Source organism: Symphodus melops (genome assembly GCF_947650265.1).
Source record: "Symphodus melops genome assembly, chromosome: 1".
In the NCBI taxonomy this organism is placed as follows: domain Eukaryota; kingdom Metazoa; phylum Chordata; class Actinopteri; order Labriformes; family Labridae; genus Symphodus; species Symphodus melops.
In genome coordinates, this window is record NC_136691.1 from 3,356,757 (window position 1) to 3,376,245 (window position 19,489).

The 19,489-nt window shown below is 44.3% G+C and overlaps 1 protein-coding gene across 2 annotated transcripts in view; it reads left to right on the plus strand.

The window, feature by feature from the left end:
- man1a1 (mannosidase, alpha, class 1A, member 1) overlaps nucleotides 1-19,489 on the plus strand; it is a 234,452-nt gene that overhangs the window by 120,789 nt on the left and 94,174 nt on the right. The window contains exons 10-12 of one of the 2 annotated variants that reach the window (XR_013779224.1): nucleotides 704-876; nucleotides 1,048-1,163; nucleotides 10,311-13,849. Coding sequence is in view for 1 of the 2 variants with exons in the window: in XM_079345752.1 (XP_079201878.1) it covers nucleotides 704-876; nucleotides 1,048-1,163; nucleotides 10,311-10,437 (416 nt within the window). In the remaining variant the exon portion in view is untranslated. Of the gene's footprint in view, nucleotides 1-703; nucleotides 877-1,047; nucleotides 1,164-10,310; nucleotides 15,507-19,489 lie in introns of those variants that run through there. The other variant, XM_079345752.1, reaches the window with a different exon arrangement.

Here is a 19,489-nt window from a genome sequence, read left to right on the forward strand (position 1 = left end):
AGATGTAAAAAAGTAAAGTTATGTGTAAAATGACTGTACAGATAAATATCATGTTTTTTTTAATGTGTGTTATATGTTATGTCTCGTGAGGTAGACCAGTTGTTTGGAGTTTGAGGGCAAATGGAGGGATTATTTTTTTTCAAGTTCAAAAGTCTCGTGACTTCAGTTTAGGGAGGATGTTATATTTACGTTTGGGGTAAGAAGTGTCGCCGGGGTTAGGATTGACAAGAAGAAGATCAGGGTTCAGGTAACCATACAGGTTAGGCCCCTCCCCCCTGCAAAAAGAAGCACAGGAGTAAATTTAAAATGAAAAAACACAAGTTGTAGTTCAATATTTTGGCTTACTCACAAACTTGTACCAAAAACATGTGTGCTTGAAATCTTTCAGTATTTTATTCTTAGATCATCGTTGGTACTTTTCCCCTTTTTCTTTTCCCATCACCATCCTCAAGTCGTCCTGTGACTCATCGTGTTTGAGAAGCTGCTCTGCAAACATGACCATGAGCTGTTGCGTAACATATTGTTCCTGACATGAAGGTTGTGACATTATCCTGCCATGTGCTCCTTTTCATAACATCGCCCCAAACATCCCGATGAGTAATCTGAATCCAAAAAAGAATAGTTTCCTTTCAGGCTCTGCTGAAGTGCACAGTGATGAGTGGTGGCCTTCAAAAAAAACCATGTTGTATTCTCTCCTCTCCAGCTTTGAAACTGGGTCCTGAAGCGTTCCGTTTCGACGGCGGGGTTGAGGCCATCGCCACCCGGCAGAACGAGAAATACTTCATCCTCCGCCCTGAGGTCATCGAGACGTACATGTACATGTGGAGGTTCACCCACGACCCAAAGTACAGGGAGTGGGGCTGGGAAGCTGTTCAGGTGTGTTGACTGACCTTACATTTCCTTGAAAAGTGCAAAAGTCCTTATAAGGAAATCTTCGGTAGAAACTCCTGGTTATATTTAGCAAATAATCCGCCCTGTGGTTTGGTGATATTTCAAGTTTTAAGAGAGCTGTGACCTCTCTTCCTGTTGTCTCTTTCTATCACTCAGGCCTTGGAGCAGCACTGTCGAGTAGAAGGAGGCTACAGTGGCGTCAGAGACGTGTACTCCTCCAGTCCGAACCACGACGACGTACAGCAGAGCTTCTATCTGGCCGAGACGCTCAAGTAAGCCGACGTCTTCTCGCACGCTCGCTCACACACCCCTCGCTCCTGTCCTCTTTTTTTATTTATTTATTCTTTTTATGATCGTGCTGTCATTGCAGTTTATGGAGGGACAAGGCCTCGCTTCCCTGAACTGACTGAGATGTCAAGTCACACACGAAATACGATTGGGGGGTGGGGGGGGGCTGAGCTCCAGAGAGAGGCTCAGGTCAAAGAAGGTCATTCTCACAAACACCGACTCTGCTGCTTCAGATTAAAGTCCAAGAACAAATCTGAAACCCATCTGAGCGATGCACAGTAACAGAGATCTGTCAAGAAATGCGTCGGAGGGGACGCCGATGGCCCCATGTATCGAGGCTCAGTCCTCGCGCAGGTGGCCCCGGTTCGCGTCCGGCTTGTGGTGGTCCTTCCCGCATGTCTCTCCCCACTTTCCTACCCTATCCACTGTCCTCCACTATAATAAAGGCTATAAAACGCCCAAAATAAATCTTAACAAAAAGAAGTAAGAAAGAAATGCGTCAGAGAATAATGTGAGGTCCCTGGTGGGACCCAATCGTGGTGATTACATGATGCTGAAACCCCCAGAACCAGCGAGCCTCCCTGACATGTCTTCATGACAACACAAACTAAAATCACTGTCAGAGACGGCAGTGTGTTTGAGAGGGTGAGAATACTAACCGGACAGTGAATCAAATCACTGAGGGGGTTTTATTTTCTTTTTTTTCAGTGTTGCAGAGAAATGGTTTCATGTTGCAGGAGGTCACATGATGCACGGAGAAACATGTTTGTGTCAAATGTAGAGGACATTTTTTTTATTGACGGGCATAAATTGTCTCAATAAAAGATTCAATCCTTGAGAGTAAACCCGGTTGCATTTTGATGATCAGCAGTACGTGACGTGTTGTACGCTGTGAAAACAGGCCGTCGATCTCTGCTTCATCAGTTCATCTTTGCACGACGACTCCTGATGTCTGGAAGCATCAAACACCCGTCAGTTTTCAAACACTTCAGAACCGTTTTTTATTTTCTGTTTTGGATTAAAGCCACCCTCACTAAACGGTTGTGATTTCTCCTGTGAGTCATACAATCATAATTAGAGACAGAAGAAAACAACTTTAATAACACGCCGAGGCTGGCGGGATGCGTCACAAAGCAACTTGTTAGAGTACTAAGTAATAGTTTGTTTTTCATTAAAGGGGACAAATTATGAAAAATCCACTTGCACAGTGTTATTGAACATATATTTGGGTAACCTGAGTGTCTACTGACCTACAAAGTGGAAATAAATCCATCAAGTCATTTGTTTGTGGTCTGTATAACTCTGACAACACGGAGAAAATGCTCTGTTTCAAATGTGCTCCCCTTGTGATGTCACAGTGGGATTCTGGTGAGAATATCCTGGTATCTCACTCCATGGACTCCACTCCCAGCCTAGAGCGAAACTTCTTCGCAGGTCCGCCATTTTTATTCTCGGAAAGGAAGGAGTGATGGCTAACGGGAAAACTCAGGGGGGGCGGGGCTTATTGCATTTAAAGAGACACACACACCAAAACGGAGCGTTCTGAGAGAGAGCTGGTTTCTGCAGGGTCACAAACCTCCTCTGCTGCTTGATTCATGTTATATTTGGACCAAAGCTCAGAAACACAGATGTTTCATTTAGAGCACAGACTGTTTGAAAAAGTGAAAAAGAGGGATAATATGTCCTCTTTATAGTCAGTTGATTTTCTGTTTCCCCGACTCTACACTGTAAATATTTACGTTACATAGATAACGCATAAAAACAAGATCTGTTCTTCATATTATTCTGCGGAGCTTGACAAACACAAACACACATTCATGCTTCTTAAACAGTAGTTGGGGTCTGTCGTCATGGTTAAAGCACACTGTCGTCCTGAACACAGTTGGAGAGCCATCTGAGAGGGAAAGCCCGATTAGCCAGCAGACATCACACTGCGTGGCTGACAACACGTTTACAGAGCCATTTGTGGCTCCGCACTCACACATTAACACACACACACACACACACACACACACACACACCACCGCACACTCACACAGGCAGGAGCACGAGGGCGGTTAAGTAAAAATATCCACCAGGCGACGATTCAGAGAACGTGAGAAGTGGAAGCTGCCCGTGGTGCGACGGGGCATGTGCTGATTGTCACAGCTTTGCCTTTTCTCTTTATTTCAGTTTTTTTTTTTTTTTAAATGGACTCACTCACGGCCCTTAAGGCCCTGACACGCCAAGCTGACACGCCAAGTGTAACCGCATTCATCTGGCTGGTTCAATAAACCCCTCGACTCTGCGTTGTGTAAAAAGTAAGGAGCGGGAGGCTTGCTGGTCTTTTCACGTGGCTATTTATTATCACGGCAAGTCCGTCATGGCACGTCTCTCCAAAATGGTGCCTGCTACGGTTACCGCTGTGCATTTATACTGCACCTAAGAGAGGGCGCTATTGAGCCAATAATAACAAAAAAATAAACAATCACACAAGCAAGTGGAATAACAATAAAAACTCCGTTACATTCCCCCCTGCTAAATTCCACTTGCAAAATAAAAAAAATGACCATCAAAAACACCAGGTACATATATTCAACTCAAAACCCACACAACCATTATTCCACACATGTCTGGCTCCCAGATGCTGTCCACATAGTGAGATTCTTAAACTAAAATTCACAGTCAAAATACCCAGTAAAAAAAACTACTCTCCAACGAGTCAGTGGAAGAAGAAGTTGGCCAGACCTCATCAACACACACAGGGAATAATATGCCTGTAACATATTACATAAACATAATGACTGCAAACTGTACCCCACACAAAAATCAACATCGAGAGACATGATGTAAAACCCACCACACACAGACAGGAGCATGGAAATAGAACAAAAACATTACCCCTAAGAAAGAGAAAAAAAAAAACCTTCACAAATGAGATAAACCACCCCCTATCCTACAGATAAAGCAGCTCTAATCCCTAGTCACTGTTTTCTGTTGCATGATCTCAATCAACCTAGAAACCGGTTTAAACAACCTCCCCGCTCTGGACCTAAAATGACCGCTAACTCCCCCATTCCCCGCTGTAGCTACCGAACAATGTGAAGCAGCGTCAGATAAACTTCGGGTCTCAATGCATGCAAGGGAGTCTAAAGAGTCAGTAACAACGGTCGGTCTGAGCACAGAATCAGTCGGACAACCACTTTGTGTCAGTGGTGCACCGTTAGACGAAACGGTTCGTAAAGATCCATGAGACTGCTCAACATCATGCGTCTCAAGGTCGGTGATGGACCCGAGAAAGATGGGAGGCACATCAGGCTGGTGGACAGTCACAGTTTCCCCAGGACGAGTAGACACCTCCACATCTGCCTGACTGGAGACTTCAGATGGAATGATGGACACCCACATCCTGGTCCTATACTCCACAGAGTCCACAGAAACACCAGTAACATCCTCAGGTCCCTCAGCTGTGTCAGCAGAACTTGACAGTGACGAAACGTCCATGTCGCACTGAGGCGCAATGTCAGGAAAAGGCAGGAAATTTACTGGCATAATGAGGTTACGATGGACAACCTTCTCCTGACCAGTAGAGGTATGTTGGATCTTGAAGGTGTGGCTCTCGGCATGTTTTCCAATCACAACATAGATGGCATCCTCCCAGCGGTCTGCAACCTTTCTTTTACCACGCTCCCCTTTGTTCGACAGCAACACACGATCGCCGACTTCCACAGGAGCTCACTTCATGCTGCAGAGGAGTCATGGTCGTCATCACTCTCAACTGTGGAGTCTGTTTCCTGTCCCTGTTATGTTCAACTAGTCGTTCATGCACTTCAGCCACCGTCCATTGCTGTATTGGTTTGCATTTAAACATGAGCGACAACTCTTGGTCAGGACAATTACGTATGAACATGGTCGTCAAGTCACGTGACAGACTATCAAATGTCTTATTCTGTCTCCTCAGACAGTCCTCAGTCATCTCCATAGCTCTGTTTAACCTTAGCCAGTAGTCAAAGGGGCATTCACCTGGGCCGGGCAACGTTGCATAGAAGTCAGCAAGGGGCATACCAGAAGAGACTGTGTCACTGAAGTGCTGCTTGAGTATTTCAAACACTGGGTCAGGCCCACCCGCTAAGGACAATGATGGCTTACTACGTATGCCCACCTTCACGACCTCGCGCGCCCTCCCCATGAGCTTACTCAGCACCTCCTCCGCCTGCGCTGTCACTGGGATCCCCTTCTTCTTCATGTACGTCACCATCATAGCTTCCCACTCTCGAACTGCGTGAGCGTCATGTCCGTCCCCCTTAAAACTAACAGGTTCTTTGATCTCAGATCTGACTACAACGTTCAATAGCGACGAGTCCGCCACTGCATTCCCCGCAGTCCCACTAATACTAGGCCCCAACCCATAGCCTAAGCGTGACTCAATTGAAGATGCTATACTTTCACCTATAGAAAGTCCAATCTGGGCAGCCATGCCTGCCAAAAAGTTTTCATTTGTACTCCCTTCCTCTAATGTTGGCATTTGGGAGCCATTCTGGAAGGCCTCACCAGTCGTGTCATCAACAGTCACTAAATCCTCAAAAATAGGTTTAGGAGTAGAAGAATGGGGGGTAAACAAAACTCTGCTCCTACCCCTCCCAAATGCTGGTATTGGAGTAAAAGTAACCGACCCTCTCCCCCTACCAAACACATTACTACCCTCCATGACCTCGGAAGAATAAAACAAAACAAATCACTGCAAAAAAAATATAGTGACCAAAAGACAGGTGAAACTTGACAAAAAAAATCGAGAAAAAAATAAATAAATAAATGCAATACAAAATCGAGCCAATAGCAGCTTAATTACAGAGACACTCTAAATTAACCACTAAACTTAGTAAGTGAATAAACTCAACACTTACTCTATTAAATATTCACCCATTCTACACCCTGCATAACACAGAGCGCACATTCATTAAACCAAACAAAATAAACAAACACCTTAGCGTCTCTACAGCCAAACCTGACTCAATACCACCATCTCCTGGCCAAAGGAGGTAGGCGCAGGTCAGTTCACTGCCACTGTCACTCCGCGTCGACGGCTCTGTCGCGTGACGATCGAAATCCAGGTGATAGACGGAGCCCTCCCGCCGCGATGAAGTAGAAGCTCGGGTCACGGCACCAATGTAACCGCATTCATCTGGCTGGTTCAATAAACCCCTCGACTCTGCGTTGTGTAAAAAGTAAGGAGCGGGAGGCTTGCTGGTCTTTTCACGTGGCTATTTATTATCACGGCAAGTCCGTCATGGCACGTCTCTCCAAAATGGTGCCTGCTACGGTTACCGCTGTGCATTTATACTGCACCTAAGAGAGGGCGCTATTGAGCCAATAATAACAAAAAAATAAACAATCACACAAGCAAGTGGAATAACAATAAAAACTCCGTTACACAAGCTGACAGCAAAGAAATAGCAGAGACAAAACTTGTGGCGTCGCCTAACATCTTGACCCAAAAAGTTGCACTTGAACGCACCGCAAAGGCTACGACCAACGGCCAACCACTGCATACATGCTGCACATGTATGACAGGAAATAACTCTCCATGCCAGCAGGTGGCAGTAGTCCATTGTTATGCTATGAAGAGACCATTTTCACACCGCTGTAGGACCGGCTACAAAAGAAGCCAACCGATGGCGATGGAGAGGGGAGCGAACTTAGACGGCCAGCGATCGCTCGGTGTGTCAGGACCTTTGACCCCCACAGCATAGATTGTCTATGTGACACTCAGCTGCCTTTGAATCTATCGTCATTACACGGCCTCTCTCACACTCCGTGATCTGTGAATCTGCAGCTCATAACACCTAACATAAAACAAGATGATGTTTTGAATGTTTCCACAAAGGAAAAGCTCCCCCTCTGAATTAGCTCGCTGCTGTACTCATGCTGCTCAGAGTCAGGGACGACGACACTCTTGTTTGCTTTTATATTAACTCCATACTGACATTAAAACCAGAGATTTAAACGTAGTAATGAAACATGTCCATGCTGCTCATAACTGTGGGTTATTTATCATGAAGGTAGGAGACACAGAGCAGCCTGATTATAAAAGTGATGGCTCTACATGGAGCACGTTTTTGACCGTACGTTGGTTTCAACAAAACAAAGCAGAAAGGCTTTTTTTTTTTTTTTTTACTAGAAATGTGTGTCGGGTGCAAAAATAACAGACGGACAGAAAAACACTGAGTGAAGTCCGTCGATCATATCTGAGCTCACTCACAGTTCCTCGTGATGCACATAACTGGCAGAGCTTTGCTGCTCGCTCTCTCTCTCTCTCTCTCTCTCTCTCTCTCTCTCTCTCTCTCTCTCTCTCTCTCTGTCTCTCTCTGTCTCTCTCTCTCTCTCTCTCTCTCTCTCTCTGTCTCTCTCTCTGTCTCTCTCTGTCTCTCTCTCTCTCTCTCTCTCTCTCTCTCTCTCTCTCTCTCTCTCTCTCTCTCTCTCTCTCTCTCTCTCTCTCTCAGCCAGCAGCTTTTCCAACAATGACTAAAAGCTGATAAATGATTTCATGAGTCTGAAGCCCAGTAAAGTCAGATTCTGCTGCATAATAATTCTTTGACAAAACAAAGATGGCTCCTAAAAACTATTTGTTTATTTCAAATAAAACAGGAAAGCCGGCGTTATATTGACTGACTGAGCGTGAACTTTAATCTTCATCTTCAATCCTTTTTTTTCTTATTGGTTGAATTAAATGCAACTTTTTTCCCTTCATGGTAAGCAGCTGATTACCGTCACCCTCCATGTATTTACCACGCCTGACCTCTTCCCACCACAGCTGGCCTTCATGTCAGAGTGGATGCTGATTGGCTGTTAAATCATCATCAAATCGCTCGTCTCGTTAAGGAGGTTTTAACATGTTGATGGTGTTAAATGAACCACGTTAACAGCGGGCCATCACGCGCGTCTGCACAAATTCCTTCCTGCATCTCCATCGAAGACTTTTATGGCTTCACCTCCTCCTCTTCCTCCTCTTCCTCCTCCTCTTCATCTTCCTCTTCTTCCGCCGTTTTTCAGAGTCAAGGTTAGCGTAACAGAGCCTGATGGGGACGAGGTGCCATCCAATCCATCTTTTTTATAGGCTGTAAATTTTTACAAGCGTCACCTCTACTTCTGTTGACACACACACACACACATACACACACACACACACACACTCACAGTCAATAAAGGATGTCTGGGCAGTGGCGTCTGGTACATAGAGGGCGCTAGAGCACCACTCCCCACATTAACTTGATGTATAATTTTTTTCATGGATTCTATCTGAAGTTTCTGATCGGTGTCGGAGGAGGAGTTTCGATGAAAGCTGCTCGTGGGCGCATGAAGCTAAAAATAGTCCGACTTCTAAGTGTTAAAGTTCCCAGATGTTCCATAGAGCATGGAGTTACAGTCCCGTGGCTCTGATCTGCCTTCATCATGTCGTTCAGGACACTTTATATGCGTCTCTTTCCCGATGTAAGCTGAGGGGAAAGAAGTGTTTTGGGCCCCGTCATGTGACCGCTGCAATACCAGATTTGGCCAGCATGTAAAATAGGCTTCAGCAGGTGTTGCACTTCCTGCTGTAGACTCAGCACTCCTGTTACATGCTGCATGTGCATGTTTAAGACGAAGAAGAAGAAGGAACTGTGATGAGCACGACAGTACGCAACACAAGCCAGCAGAGAGGCAACATGAAAAATCCCAAATGTTCAAACGAGTCGCTGAAATGGAGGAAAAATGTTGTGAGTAGAAAAGGTTGAACGAGGAAATGTCTCGTTAGCGTCCGACTGACAGAAGGAGGAAAAAAAAAACATGAGTGAAATTGACCACCGGCCTGGACAGCAACACAAAAACAGCGTCGTCTGTCAAACAGCATCACATCCACCAGACCAGACCTCGCCGGACTCTGAAAATATCAATCCCATTTAGCAGCGACGCCATACGTCTAATCCTCCTAATGTTACTCGGGGATCTTGGCACCGTGCGGAGCCACTTCCAGTATTCATCTTCTGCTCACTGCCAAGGACACGGCCATACTTCACACTGCTGCCTGCCTCCAATCACTCACCGCTTTCTAGTGCTCTGCTGGCAGGCGGCGGAGGAGGAGGAGGAGGAGGAGGACGGGGACTTGTTCTGGAGGTTGAGGGCTCGATGGACATGTCCCCGTATTCCAGCTTCTCCTCGATCCCACTCTGACTTTTCTTAAAGAGATGAATTAGCTTCCTTTAGATCAATCCTTCTTCCTCCAGCTGAACAGCAACCCCTCCTTAAAAACACGCTTTACTTATTTACCAGCTCTGGTGCCCCTTGCTTTTGAAGAGTAATGTTATTTTGATGTTGCTTCATGAGATGGTAAGATGAAACTTTTAAACCTGCAGAATTTCATCACTTCTTCCCGTTTCATAAGCTGGTCCGAGCCGGAGCCGCACCCCGCCGTCTCTCTCTCAGTTTCACTCTGCTGAGAAAAATACTGCAGGACACAGAGCTTGAAATAACCTTTAAAATAAAAAGTACAGAACAGACTGTCTCGGAAATGTTACCTCGCTATTTGTGACATCTTTTTTTTTTTTTTTTTTTTTTTAATTCCCGTCAGTAGTCGTCATTTTCTTTCCCGAAAACCCTTTTGTCGATTTTAAATCCCATGTTGTTTTTGTTTACATTTCCAAAAGGTCTTTAAGTGTTCAACGCTTGTTCAGGTGGAGCACGTGGAGGTGTGGAAACACACGTGGAGGTGTGAGAAATAGATCAGCCGTGAAAGGCTGAGTCACGCACGCGCACAGTGAGGTGCATCGTGAGCAGAGTGTGTGTGTGTGTCAGGGTGTCGTCCATTTTTACACAGCAGGTGACGACTGGGCTTGTTGAGCGCTACACCGTCTCATCTGAACGTTTGTGTTTCACCTTCGAAGACGGAAACAATCAGGATAAGAACAGACTTCCTAACTCAAGCCGCACTTCTCTGCAGACTGTGCACATCTGGTTTTGTAGTTTTGAGTGTCCAAACTGTTCCGAGGGGTCGATTGTGATGCGTCTTTTTTTTTTTTTTTTTTTATCTCACATCTCCTCATCCGTCTCCGAGCTCGCATCCTGCCGACGCGCCGCTTACCTTAACGGTCTAACTCTCTCCTTTCTGTCCCCTCCAGGTACCTGTACCTGCTCTTCTCCGACGACGACCACCTACCGTTCGACCACTGGGTCTTCAACACGGAGGCTCACCCTCTGCCCGTCATCAAGAAGGACCAAACAGACAGACCCAACACGGTGGAGTAACGGACCAGAACAACAGCAAAGTGCAAGAACCTCTGATCCTGTAAACCTGAGCCTCCAGTTTAACAGATGCCTCTTTATGGGATTTGATTTTTGAATGGGATCAAAAAGGAGTTGATTCCTGCTGTAGATTTAGTTTTTTTTTTGTTTTTGGGGCTCGGGTCTGATTCCAGCTGCTGATCTGAACAAACATATTGACCCCGCTGGGTTACGTTAAAACTCATCCAAGGGATGCAATGGTATCATCAGAGAGATATATTCCTGCAGAATCGAATTCTCTCTGAAGGTGTCATTCCATTCAGCAGGCTCCGAGTTCACTTCCACGTGTCTTTGGAGGGACAGTCAGATCAGTTCTCACTTTGTCGGTCAGTGATGTTGTTGTTTGTAGCTGCTGCTACTCCTGCGTGTTTGTGTGTGGAGGAGAACTCTGACAGACCTGGACCACTTGTCCCCCTTCATGTGGGTACTTTGGACTTTTTTTTTTTTTTTTGGGGGGGGGGGGACCTGAATTCCAGAAGAACTCCAGCTCCAGTCTGAAGGCTGCCACATGCTGAGCTGAAGGGACGCTCCGTAAAACTTTGTCTTATGCTTCAAAAAAAATCTTGATGAGGAAAACCAACGATTGTCCCGAAACCTCCTACTTCTTCTTCCGACTCGGACTCGTCCTTCAGAGGACGACTCTGTCCTCCAGGAAGGCCTGGTTGTCTCTGTGGGAGTGAAACGAAGACGCAGCACAACCCGGGCCTTGTTTTTATAAACCCCCACGTCTGCTTCCCTCCATCACTCGACCTCCTGACAGCTTCTTCTTCCTCTCTCAGAGCTGAGGTTTGACACGGGACGATCAGTCACTGCAGCTCTGTACCTGCCAGGAAATTCACCTTCTTTACACAAAGCTTCCTTCAAACAAGTCCATGTGGTCCTCTTGTCTGTTCAGATTTAGCTCCTTCTCTCACATTTTTCTTTACAGGGTTCGACTGAAACAGGTTTTACTGAATCTGATTAGAACAAAAACCCGTCTTGGATTATTACAGGAGCGTTTTTCAAGCGTATAAAATCTCATAAAAGTGGATAAAATCGTACTATAAGGTCCCGTTTGGTGGACCTTTTGTTGTAAAGTCAAATGTTAATAGACGCAGCCAATCATTTCGTTGGATGAAAGCCATGTTATGTAACAATGAAGCTTTAAAACCATTAGAGGGCGCTGTGCAGCCGCTTCATTCCCCAGAAGCACGTGATGCGTTTAGGGCATTGAATCGTTTTCAGGTGAATGACGACACTTTGATCTGAGATCTTCTTCAGGGATGTCTTCGACATCAGCAGACTATTTCAACCCTGCGAGACGTTCGTGTGCTCTTATCTTCTTTGTAAAAACCTGTTTCTGTCGACCCCTCTTCTTCTTCATCTTCTTCTTCTTCTTCTTCTTCCCTGTATTGCTTCCTCTCGTCTCCATCCTGCAGCCTCCTGCGTGGAGCCGGCTGCAGGATCTTCTCTCCTCTATGAGGAGACCCACACACTCGACTCTGCTGTCATATTTCACCTTCACACACACACACACACACACACACACACACACACACACACACACACACAAGAAGCCATACTGACTGAATGCAGCGTTTCACCCTGTCTCTGAGCTTTTTGTTCCCTCTCGAGTTGTGTAAGCGTCGTCACTCACTCAGCGGGTTATTCAGACAGATTTCAGTGTAAAGGTTTCTCCTGATGCCGCACACAACTGTAGCCAGATCAGATCCAGTAGTCTTTAATCTAGTGCCTTCACTGTTGAAAAGGAGGAATCCCAGAGGAGAGCAGCTCACACAAACACAAACAAGAGTCCACTTTTCAGATCTTCACTGAGCTCGAGGTAAAGGAGGAGACTAAAACCAGATGTCAAAGGACAACTCCTGCTTTTGAATTCCAGATTTCAATAAGAAAGCCACAGACACGTTGGCTAAAAGCCTGCTGTCTTTGTTTTAATAACTGGTGCGACAGACCAACAGAGGTCTTCGTGTAGATTTCAGGATTTCAAATCAAAGTCGAAAAAAGTACTGCTTCATGCCTCTTCATCCTCCGACGTCTTCGTTTGGCCGACATCAGTCAGGAAGCATCGTTTTGAGTCGAGAGCCGAGTCAGCGTTCACTCCCTTGACCACGCTGACATCCAGTGGTGAGGTGGTGTCATTACAGCCCATAGATAACTGGAGTCTAAGAAGATGAAACATACTGAGGGGTCAGGACTGTGGAGATCAGGCCCATCAGTTCATCTCAGAAACGAGTTCACAGGAAGTTTCTCATTTCGGAGCCGTGATGAGCTGAGCTCAGCCAGATGTTCATGACGCTGATCCTTTACATTTCTATCTGAGACGTGAAGCAGAGAGGTGGTGAATCATAACACATGACGTGACGTTTACACCTTTTTAAAAGTAAATCAGACGTCAGCAGGTTTAACGTCCTTTGACATGAGTTTTGGATCTACTTGATGCTTTCATCTTTTCCCATCCCTCTGCCTTCAAACTAAGAGACGCCGATCACTTATGGATGTAAAAGAAGTTCTTTCTGCTCCAAGAAGAGCTCATAAAACTTTTGATTTGATAGAAACTGCGAAGAGGAAAAGTGCTCCAAAAATACCTCCTGAAGTTGAATCGTTTCTTGCCCGAAGTGTCCAGCGACCCCGCGGAGACAAACACTGACACTTTCACCCACACATAGGATCATCAGCACCCCTGTCATGTAGTAACAAACACACATCCATCAATTGGAAACTCTCGCTGTGATTTAGAGTTTGTCCCTCGACGACGCTGATTTGAGTTGAAACGTTTATTCCATGTGTGATATTTTAATGTTTGATTTCTTTGTTGCTGATTGTGTTAATTTATTCTGCAGTAGTGAACATAGGACTTGGGAGGGTCTCCCCCCCCAACAGATGGCGCTGTGGGGCGTCTTTGCATATTTATCTACCAAAAAAAAAGAGAGAAAAGAGCGAGGGTTTGATGACGGCCTGCGAGTGATTCAAACACACAGACAGGAAGAGCTGAATGAATGTACCATCCAATGTGAAGTGACGAATATGTGTATGCATCGTTTTTGTTTTGTTTTTTATCTTCGTGTGTTCACTTCTTTGTGTTTATTTTTTTATTTAAATCTTTAAAAAGCACAAAAACGTAGAATCAGAGCGAGCAGGCAGAGAGAAATCATCCCGAGGGATCGAGGGAGTGACGAGCCTGTCAATGTGACGACAGAGAAGAACAACCTTGAAGGCGGGGTTGGCCATTTTTAAAAACTAGCGTGATTCGGAAAGTAGCATTCCCTCAGTGCTCCGTCTGCACCCTCCCCCTCCCCCTCTGTGCTCCCTCAGAGGCCACGCCCCCTCACTTACACGCACGGCTCGTTCTTTGAGTGTGGGCTCGTGCATGCATGGGGTAGAGAGAGCGAGCAGCCGGACAGGGAAGGCGTGTGATTGGTTCATCAGATTGGTACCTCCAACCCTGCCTTTAATGTAGGAAATGATCCAAATCTGCATCATGATGAAGAATAATGGAGCATACACATCTGATTGTTTTTCTTTGTGGAGATGTAAACACGTAAACATGAACATATCAGAGCACTCGGCATTCATTTACTTTATGGAAATGTTCCTCACACAGTACAGAGTTACAACACTGTAAACCTGCTTTATTTAGCTGCATAGAAGAAGAGAGACACGAGAGTCGGGCTTTAGGTGATCAGAGCGTGCGGTCCCAGATTTACACTTCTGTATTTGAAGTACCAGGATGTAGAGAGGCACGAGAGAAATGCTTCTACAGTATGTAAACACAGCCGACTCTTTTGTTTCTACACTCTTTAATTCACGTCCAGAAATGTTGAAATACGACAAAACTGGATTAAAGTGCGCTCCATCAGGGGAGGAAAACCTCCTCTTCAGAATTCGACGTCAGTGTTTATTTGGTGCACTTGATTTAGAAATATGCGCTGACTCAGGCAGAAATGATGAGTCAGCAGTAAACATGGTTAAAAACTTACCAGAACGTCATTGAAATGAAATTTTGATTTAAGGCTACATTGCTGAATGAAGGTTTCGACAGGCCCAGATTTGATTCAAGTCGACCGTTGTTTGATTATTAAACCTTTTTTTTTTCTTTTTTTTTTTAAGGTGGAGGGTGTGTTGTTATTTTGTCCTCGATACATTTTATGGTTTATGTCGGCAGTCAGTTAATTTCTCAACAGCCTTTGGATCGATGCCCGGTGTGCAGGAGAAAACATGATGAGATGTTTTTTTTTATTATTATTATTTCTTTAGACTGAAATGAGATCTTTAAATTCATCCGGGAGATTATTGGTTTGTAAAATCAACTGTTATTGAAATTGAAACTTTAAAGCTTTAAGTTGTCCTTGATATCCAAACAAAGTCATCTTAAAGGGCGGATCCAGCAGGAAGAACATCTCTGCACTTTTTCAAGACAGATGTCTTGAAATCCGTCACCAGGCCGATTAAATCAACTGTAACCCTCCTGGATTTAAACTTGTTATTAGTTTTTCCCACTCGTGGTCGTTTCACTGCTTTAGAAAGTGCGTGCGTGCGTGCATGTGTGTGTGTGAAGATGATGCCTTTCTATTGGTGAACATTAAAGGGCAATACCACCCATTAGAGGATTTCAATATGAAGTCAGCCCTTTATCTTTCCAGACAGAAACCTCTCATGTGCATCGACTCGCTCGTCCTGGGACTCAAATCTTCAGAATCAAAATCAAAAGGTCGGCGTTGCCTTTTACAGGTTTGAAATGCGTGAACCTCTGAAATGTATCTGTACAAAAACATATTGCTGATAATCATTCCATTGCACAGAGTTTACGTTGCGTTTTATATGCAATATTTTAATTTGGTGGGGAAATCTGTTTTATTGTGTTAATATTATTATTGGAAAAAAAAATGTAAATATTCCATTCTGGCAGATGAGCCGTTCTACATTTATATAAAAATCTTCTGAGCTTATGGATTAAAGTGATATTAATAAGCAGCAGACTTTTTAAGAAACTATATTTGTTACACTTCTATTGTGAATAAAGAATCTTTTAATAAGCCGTGCTGTCGTGTGCTTCTTTTCGTCTTGGAGCCTGCAGAGTCCTCGGTGTCATGGAAGTTGCCAGCCGAGCTCGTCGTTTTAAAAAGTGCCTGAAATCTTCAGCGCCGTGTTTTTCCTTCCAGAACATTTCCTCACACGCGAGCTTCAGCGCTTCATTATGTCGATGTTAAATTCATAAAGTGTCGACTGAGGCGCAGCTCGTGGTTCATCCTGGGAGTGTTTGTGTGCTGAGAAGGAGAGCGCTGCTCCTCCATCCCGTCTCCATGACAACAGTGTGTTGAAAATGGCCGCTGCGTCACTTTTGACTGTATCTTTGCTATTTGAGATCAGACGATGACACGATCTGTAAAAGTTGTTGCCTGACTTTTTGTTTTGTTTTTTGAAGCACCGCTTTTACTTTGATTTACCAACAAAATAAAAATATGGTTTTATGCTAATCTTTTCACCAAAAGCTCGGTCTTAACTCTCAGACAGGTGCCAACATTTCGCACATGTTATATTCATGCTTTGTCATTTCACGATTCAAAAAGTCCCATTTAACATCCACCAATCAAATCTGAGGAAAAGGAAGAATCACTGAGGAAAGGTGACTCTCATCAATGACTGAACATGTTCAAAACGTTTGGGATGTTTGAAGTACATCACATCACACGATACTGCAGGTCAAATTCATTTAAAACAGGAAATATTTTAAAAGACTGGAAAAGCTGTCATGGGGCCTAGTGGTTAGTGTGCGCGTCCCATGTACAGAGACTACTGACTACTTGAATTTCCCTCGGGATCAATAAAGTATCTATCTATCTATCTATCTATCTATCTATCTATCTATCTATCTATCTATCTATCTATCTATCTATCTATCTATCTATCTATCTATCTATCTATCTATCTATCTATCTATCTATCTATCTATCTATCTATCTATCTATCTATCTATCTATCTATCTATCTATCTATCTTACCTGTTACCTCTGAATCTTTACACACATAAAAGCAAAAATAGACCTTTTAAAAAATATAGCTTTATATGTATATAAAATGTGATTTGTGCAGTTGTTAACTTATTTCTCCATCTTTCATTATTATGTCCTGTGATGAAAAGCACAAACACGTCACTGATCCATAAAATGTGACAATAACAAAGATCACCATCACAGACAGTGAGGCTGCTCTGTTGTTTCCTGACTCGACTCGTTCGGTTTGCAGACTAATTCTTCGTCTTTTATCTCCGCGCGGGGAGACTGACAACATTTCTCTTATCTGACCGAAGCTCTGCAGTGAGAGCAGAAAGAAGACAAGATCGTTCCTCTTCCCATTCATCACCTCTGCTCGCCTCCACAGAGATAAAAAACAACAAACTAGTGTCAGGTCTGCTGGATTCAGATCTTATTGCTTTCAGAGGACGGAGACCAATCAAGATTCCCCTCAATTGACTTTTTCTTCATGAGTAATTAAACATCCAGCTGTCTCATATTAACAAGGAGAGCCGACACAATGTGAAGATGAAAACATAAAACTGATGCATTAATAACAACCTGCTCTGTGCAGGTCTCGTCCTGCAGGAGCCGGATGGACGGTTCATCTCCATCCACCTGCAACAAACATTTCTCCTGGTCTCTGCACTCCCTTGGTTTCCGGTTTGTTTTTTTTGGTTTTGTTGTATTTGGTTGCTCGTTCCTTAAAGGTCCAATATGTCAGCTATCTATTGAATTAAATCACACAATTATCTTTATGTCATCAGACTTTAAAGGGGGCTTCAAGTCGTGCAGGTCCGCCATTTTTATTCTGAACACGAATGAATGATGTTTACCTGGAAAACTTAAGGGAGGGCGGGGTCATTGTATTTAAAGAGACACACACACCAAAACAGAGCATGCTGAGAGAGGTGGTTATACAGGGTCACAAACCTCCTCTGCTGCTTGAGTCATGTTATATTTGGACCAGACCACAGGGGGCGCTGTTTGAAAAGGTGAAAAAGGGGGATAATATGTCCTCTTAAAGGCTGGCTTCTCTGACAACAATACAGCTGCCAGTATTTCGTCTTTCTAAGTTTAGATTCTGGTCCTGGATGTTTCATCACCTGTTTTTTATTTCTGCCTGATTTTGTCGCTGCAGCCAAAGGAAATGTCTGTATTCTCATCATCAATAAAAACCAACTGTAAAACACGAAGCTGAAAAACAATAACGTTCCTCGCTATCTGGGACGTTTTATTGTGAGACAAGCTTGTACTGTTGGCGGCATGGCCGCAGGAAGTGGGGGTGCTGGGGGTGCTGCAGCACCCTCTAGTGGCGAGGGGAGATTTTTAAAATATATAAATATAAATATTTTTGCACAATTTATAAATTCCTTATGAATCTTCGGGGGAAAGATTTTGACACATGCAGGCTATTACATGGATTTTTGGTTGTGATTGAATTATTTTTAGGCCTAATCAACAGAAGTTGACGGAAGTTACGTTGTCTACGTCAGGCAGGCTCGTGGTTGCAGACGCAGAGTAAAGTGAAAATTTCCCCCGCTCGCTCCATGCTCGGTCTACGAGTGACACAGTTCAAGATGTTGCATCATGTTGGAGTAAGCTCCAGTAACAAACAAGAGCCAAGTTTTCAGAGACAGAAACACTGATTGAGTTCCGTCTGTGCCTGCCCGTCTCTGTGGCCTCACCTGACACGGGTACGCAGACCCAGAAAAGAATCACAGACCTTTCACTGATGCATGCCCACACAAGACATCATGAACTCCCTGGACATCCGTCCCCTCATTAAGACTGTAATTACATGACTCCAGAGCGCACCTGGACATTTGGACACCTGTAACCAGGGCACCGTGTCTGCAGCTCAAAGTCAGATCATGGTGCCGCCGCGCACCTTCATACCTCTGCAGTGTAACGTCACGCTGTAGTATTTTTGCTAATAGAGTGGTGTGTGACAGGTGAAGTGACTCAGATTGATGTCAGCTGATCAAACCTGTTGCATTGTTAAAGTGTTATTGTGAAGTTTAAGTAACAGCGCATATATTCCTCTGAGAACTGATGGTGTGTGTGTGTGTGTGTGTGTGTGTGTGTGGCCCTGGCTGTGTTCACTGAAGGGTGTAAGACGATGACGTGGTGAATCTTAATCTATTTATTAATGTTTAAACATTTAAATGTATATATTATAAAGAACAAAAGATTTTCACAGCACCCCTGTTCAAAATAACTTCCAGCGGCCCTGGTTGGCGGCATAATAAACATCGATCTAGATCTGAAGTGCCAGGTTATTGAGTGTAGCAGGAAGTTCTCCTGACGGCCACCAGAGGGCAGCAGAGGACCATAACAGGAGCAACGCCTCAAGTCTTCTCTGCTCACAGAAGCTAAGGCTGACCACCTCCACATCCATTTAGAATAAAATATGAATACATACTTTAGCTCAGACAGTTTTGTATGCTTTTTTATGATTTCATTCTCCTTTTAATCTCAAAAACAGCCTCAATCCAAAAAGTCTCTAAAAGGTTTTTTTTTTCTTTTTTCCTTCTGTTTCTGGTCTTTAACTCTCTTTCCTTGTACACAGCCGGCCCTCTGGCAACACATCCACTTAAGCCTGATGTGCTCGCACACAGACGAGTCGGTGCATGCACGTCACTCACAGCCCAAAGGTGCTTTGTCCTCCGTCAGGGAAAGACGTAAGAAAGAGAGAGAGAGAGAGAGAGAGAGGGAGAGAGAGAGAAAGACTCTGATGTCGTCTCAAAGCAGCTTTGAACTCTCCTGAGAATGACGTAAACACACACACACACACGGATTCAGATTAACGGCCAGCCGAGAACATCAGCCGATATTATTCACCAGTTTCAGTGTATCACACTAGCATTTAACGGCATCACATACACGGTTGAAAACCCTTAATAGGGACCAAAAGTGCATCAAGTTTTCTTTATCTTTTAAGTCTATGGATACAAGTTGGGAACACAAAGGTCAAAGGTCAGACCTGGCCTGGTTTGCTTTAA